The sequence below is a fragment of the Dama dama genome, chromosome 9 (genome assembly GCF_033118175.1).
Source record: "Dama dama isolate Ldn47 chromosome 9, ASM3311817v1, whole genome shotgun sequence".
Classification (NCBI taxonomy): Eukaryota; Metazoa; Chordata; class Mammalia; order Artiodactyla; family Cervidae; genus Dama; species Dama dama.
The window spans coordinates 13,456,515-13,462,566 of record NC_083689.1 but is presented as its reverse complement, the minus strand read 5'-3'; the positions used below and the strand labels follow the sequence as shown (position 1 = coordinate 13,462,566).

The window sequence follows — 6,052 nt, the reverse complement described above, 5'->3', positions numbered from 1 at the left end:
TTTTTCAAGTAAAATAAAAGACGTGTTTTTCATTTTCACAAAGAACTTTATTGGACAACATATTCACTGTTTTGTTCCACTACTTTCTGCCATTTTTCAGGCAACTTCATAATTCCATCTTCCTAAAATGTTAAATCTTTTTGAACAGAGAATTGTTCCAGGTGCTTTTTACAGTCTTCCAGGGAAGTGATTTTTTTTTTCCCCTCCATCAAAAGAATTTTGTAAAGACTGAAATAAATGGAAATTTGAAGGTACAATGTTTGGTGAATACGGCAGATGACTCAGAACTTCCTAGCCAAGTAGTAAGAATTTTTTCCTGTTCATCAAAGAAATAAGCAGTCTTGTGGTTTCCTGATGGAAGATTATGCATTTTCTGTTCACTAATTCTGGATGCTATTCATCAAGTACTGTCTTCAGCTGGTCTAATAGGAAGCAGCACTTGCTGGAATTAATCTTTTGATTTTCGAGAAAGACCTCACAATAGAGGACTCCCTTCCAATCCCACCATATACATAACATCACCTTCTTTGGATGAAGACTGGCCTTTGGCATGGTTGGTGGTGGGTTAATTTTGCTTAGCTCTTCCATTCCACATTATTGTACAGTATCCACTTTTCATCACCTGTCACATTTTATTACAAAAATAGAATGTTTTCATTACATTTAAGTAGAGTCATATGTGGAAATGTGGTCAAGAAGAATTTTCTTTTCTTTTCTTCTTCTTCTTTTTTTTTTTGCTTTACTTACGTGATAAGGGCTTCCCTTGTCACACACAGCTGGTAAAGAATCTGCCTACTATGTGGAAGACCTAGGTTCGATCCCTGGGTTGGGAGATCCACTGGAGAAGGGAAAGGCTACCAACTCCAGTATTCTAGCCTGGAGAATTCTATGGACTGTATAGTCCATGGGGTCGCAAAGAGTTGGACATGACTGAACAACTTTCACTTAAGTGATTAACAAACATCAAAGTGATTTTAACAAACATCAAAGTGATTAACAAAACCAAGCTAATTACTTTCAACACTTGATTTGGATATTTTGAGTTTATTAACTCTCTCCTTCTTGGTGTAATGTTGATTGTTCTCAATGAACATCTTGATTTTATTTCTATCAAGTTCACCTGGTCTTCTTGTCCAAGATGCATTGTAAACCGAGAAATCTCCAGCATGAAATTTTGTAAACCTCTTTTGACATGTTTGATCAGTCACATCATCTTTTCCATACATTTCACAAATCTCTTTTTAATTTTTGGCCATTTTTTTAACCCTTTGTCATTGTGTTATTACCACTCTTGAAATAATAAAGAATATAATTCTGAAAATGCTGCTTTTCTCTTCCATCTTCAATATTAAAATAGCTACACAAAAATTTATCAATTTTTATTTTTTTAAATGCATGCTGATATGATATCTGTCACAATATAACACAATTGTTTCAAATTATGTTCAAGACAAGTGAGTGCTACTAGATTCATCTTACATGAAAAAAACAATGAGCAACTCTTTTGGTCAACCCAATACATGAACTCTTTAAAAATATGCTGTGAATGGGGCAAAATTTTTAACAGGTGAAATGGGGTGTACCCTCAAGGAGAATTTATCTATATATAACATCTTAACATCAATTTCTTGCCAGCAAAATAAAAATTATAGTAGTTCAGTTATGTAAATTATTCCTGTTCAAGTGAGAATTATTCTTGGTATTTTCTTTTGCCCAATAGTCACTTCCACCACATGGAACCAAGGAACAACACACAATTTTCAAAATTTCTTCTTCTGGGACTTTCAGAGGAACCAGAACTGCAACCCCTCATATTTGGACTTTTCCTCTCCATGTACCTGATCACTGTGTTTGGAAACCTGCTCATCATCCTGGCTGTCAGCTCAGACTCCCAGCTCCACACCCCCATGTACTTCTTCCTCTCCAACCTGTCCTTTGTAGACATCTGCTTCATCACCACCACCATCCCAAAGATGCTGTGGAACATCCAGATGCAGAGCCAAGTCATAACATATGAAGGGTGCATCACCCAGATGTATTTTTACATACTCTCTGCAGAATTAGATGACTTTCTCCTGGCTGTGATGGCCTATGATCGGTACGTGGCCATCTGCCACCCTTTGCACTACACAGTCATCGTGAACCCCCGGCTCTGTGGATGTCTGGTTCTGGGGTCCTGGGTAATAAGTGCAACATACTCATTGTTACACAGCTTAATGGTGTTACGTTTGTCCTTCTGCTCAGACTTGGAAATACACCACTTTTTCTGTGAAACCAAACAGCTTGTCCAACTTGCCTGTTATGACACTTTCCTCAATAACACAACACTGTGTTTTGGAGCTGTGATTATAGGTGGTGGTCCCCTGACTGGTATTCTTTACTCTTACTCGAAGATAGTGTCCTCTATCTGTGGAATCTCATCAGCCCATGGAAAGTATAAAGCATTTTCAACCTGTGCGTCTCACCTCTCCGTTGTCTCCTTGTTTTATTTCTCTGGCCTAGGAGTGTACCTTAGCTCTGCTGCTACCCACAGCTCCCACTCAAGTGCAACAGGCTCGGTGATGTACACTGTGGTCACACCCATGCTGAACCCCTTTATCTACAGTTTGAGAAGTAAAGACATAAAGAGGGCTCTGAAAAGATTCTTTGGGATGGAAACTTTTATAAAAAGGCCATTTTCTCCTGGGCTGAAGAACTGCCCATGACACCCAGACTGGAAGCCTCAGGGCCAGGAAATTTGACTCTGTGGTTGTTTTGTGATTATAGCAATAGTTTTTTCAATTAACTGCTTGGTATTTCCTTTTCTTTGATTTCAACTTCTCTATACAATAAAACAAAACAAAACAAAACAAAAAACCTTTATTAACTTTTCTGTTCTCTGTCGTGTATAGTTTTTATTTTGTCCTTTTTTTGACTTTCAAAAATTGACTCGAAAATGTGAAATATATGTAAATTGCCCATTTCTTAAGAATAAACTCTTCTGAGATGAAATACTTTACAGAGTCATTTTTTTTCACTTTACTAAAAGTATAATCATAAATTGTGCTACTTATATGGAAAAAGGAAAAAGAAAATCTTGACAAAAAAGCATTTACATAATTCCATAGAAGAGACACATATGAAGTCACTTAATCATTTTTTAGTTCAGTATAACTTGGAACATCACATAATTACTCTATCTGAAAATGGATTCATAGACATTAACAGAGAGTGTGTTTCATAACTGGTCATCTGATTTTACTCCCTCACAGTGTACTGTTCTCCATTTAGCTCAGTGTCCACGTTGCCTACAGGAGTTACTGGCAAAACGGAGCATCAGATGTATGTCTCCAATTGTCTATCTGAAGCAAATTTCAGTAAAGACTTTGACATTATAAGGTCTTGACTCAAATAGTGTTCTAAGCATGATGTAGCAAAACTTTATGTCAGATTATTACCTTGCAAACTAGTTTTTCATGGTGTTCATTCATAAAGGGGTTTATTGTTGGGTGAAGTAGTGTTTGGTTTAATTATATCTTTCTGTTTCTACTTGAAGTTTTCCATTATTGCTTACAAATATGATTCCTTCCATTGCTCTAAATGAAGTATTTCACCCATTCCAAGTTCTGTCATTTCCACTAAAAGAGTAGTCAACAAATAATATGAAAGTGAAAGTTGCTCAGTTGTGTCGGACTCTTTGTGACTGTATAGTCCATGGGATTCTCCAGGCCAGAATACCAGAGTGGGCAGCCTTTCCCTTCTCCAGGGTAATGTCCCTACCCAGGAATCAAACCAGGATCTCCTGCATTACAGGCGGATTCTTTACCAACTTAGCTATCAGGGAAGTCTGAATAATATAAATATCATATTTATATTATATATAATTTATATAATTTATATTTATATTATATAAATTTATATAATATTTATATTTTATAAATACACACACACACATATATCCAAAGTGTGGCTCACTAGAGAGCTTAAATTCCTATCCAGTCCTGTGGTTCAATCACAAGTTTTGTACAAACAGTCATATCCTTTAAAACTTTCTTGCTTACCTAAAAGGAAACCTCAGTGGAATCCCTTTCTAACATAACTGTATGAAATAAACTTGAATAACAGAGAAATCATGAATGCTATTCAAATATCACAACAATTGCCTAGGGAAAAAGCAGCATGTTATTATAACTTCCCTCAGTTTTGTTCACATTGCTTATTGTATCAGTTAGCTGTTGCTACATAGAAAATCATCCTAAAAGCAAGTGGTCTAATATAATGGATTTATTATCACATGGGTTTCTATGATGGGGATTTTATCTGAGCTCTGATTTGTCTCCTCATGGGTCCACTGTCGTCTGTCAGGCTATATTGTGTTATAAAGGCTCATCCATGATGTTGTGTGCAGTTGTAATGCTTCTCTGTCTTAAGCCACTTTATGTCAAATTCTTCCTTTTATATATGCAGGTTAGTTTTCAAGAAAAAAAAAAAAGGGTTTCTCAGATGTTAACTGTTTTATCTAAATTTCACCATTACTATATCCATAAATGACAGTCTGTTTCTTCCTAGTTAGAGGAGCTGGTGGTTGTTTAGTCAGTAAGTTGTGTTTTGTGACCCCATGGACTGTAGCCCACCAGGCTCCTCAGTCCATGGGATTTCTCAAGCAAGGATACTGAAGTTGGTTGTCATTTCCCTTCCAAGGGATCTTCCTGACCCGCGGATCAAACACAGGTCCCCTGCACACTCTTCACTGACTGAGCCAATGGAGCTGACTGCCACTAGTTAGAGGAGTTAGCACTTAGAGGAGCTATCTCTCACCAATTTTAGGTTTGACTCAACTACATGTGCTTAACATACTACACTAAACAATGTACCAACAGAAATATTTAATTCTTAACTAATTCATTAAAGTGTAATTACATATAATAAACTGTACATTTTAAAAACATACAATTTTCTGGATTTCAGAAAAATAAAAACATTATTCAATTTGTGTATGACTTCAGAAGGTGCACAAGACATTTTAATTCATTTTTATTTATTTTTTTATTTACTTTTTTCAATTATTTTTATTAGTTGGAGGCTAATTACTTTGCAACATTGCAGTGGGTTTTGTCATACATTGACATGAATCAGCCATGTTTAATTCATTTTTAATGTTACTCTTAATAATGCAATTTGCTCTGAGCCTTAGTTTTGCTTATTTCAGAAGAAGCTGTGAGATGATTAATTCTCACTGACTTGAAGGTTGTGAAAAATGAATGTAATGTATAGAAATACTTTGCTGAGTCCACAATTTTCAAATTTAGAAGTACATGTATGTATTTGTATACACCTTTCTCTCAAACAGCCACACTCATCCATACATATACATGCACACAGTCTCATTTGTAATCCCATCCATTGTTTTAGAAGAAAAGTTGAGAGAAAGTTGGAAGGATAGTCATGAAAGAATAAATGCTTGAAAAAAAAAAGAATAAATGCTTGAATTAGCATAAATAGAATATAAAAAGTTTAACAGGAAGATGTAAAATAGAATGTGTGATCTTAATCTTGATAATGCTTTACTTTTTTATCTTAAATTCTCCAAGACCTCAGAGTCAGAACCACATTTACATTTGTTGTTATTGTTTAGTCCCTAAATTGTGTCTGACTCTTGTGACACCATGGACTCTAGCCCTGTAGGCTCCTCTGTCCATGGGATTTTCCAGGCAAGAATACTGGAAAGAGTTGCCATTTCCTTCTCCAATATTTACACTGGGCAGTGTGAAATTCCCTGTACCAGCTAATGGCGCAAAATTCCTCCAAACTGAATTTAATTTTCTTATATTTAAAATAGGAGTTCCACACAGAGTGCCTTTTAAGGGAAGCTCACTGACTGTATTGAAAAGCTTAAACTCAGCTCAGAGGGACAACATCTGATTGAACAAATACCTATATTAGATTCATCTTGCTCCTGTAATAAATTACCACAACAGGAGTTTAGAATGAATGTCTATCTTGAAGTTCTAGAAGGTCAGGAACCTGAAATGGGTCTCTCTGGGCTAAAATTGAAATGTTGGCAGGACTTTGA

General features: G+C 35.8%; 1 protein-coding gene across 1 annotated transcript; it reads left to right on the top strand.

Annotated features, from left to right (window-relative positions):
• Window positions 1-1,832: 1,832 nt before the first annotated feature.
• On the top strand, window positions 1,833-2,705 carry LOC133061618 (olfactory receptor 7A17-like). The gene is made up of 2 exons (XM_061149588.1): window positions 1,833-2,184; window positions 2,470-2,705. Exons 1-2 carry the CDS (start codon window positions 1,833-1,835, stop codon window positions 2,703-2,705), a joined length of 588 nt encoding a protein of 195 aa, XP_061005571.1.
• Window positions 2,706-6,052: the final 3,347 nt, after the last annotated feature.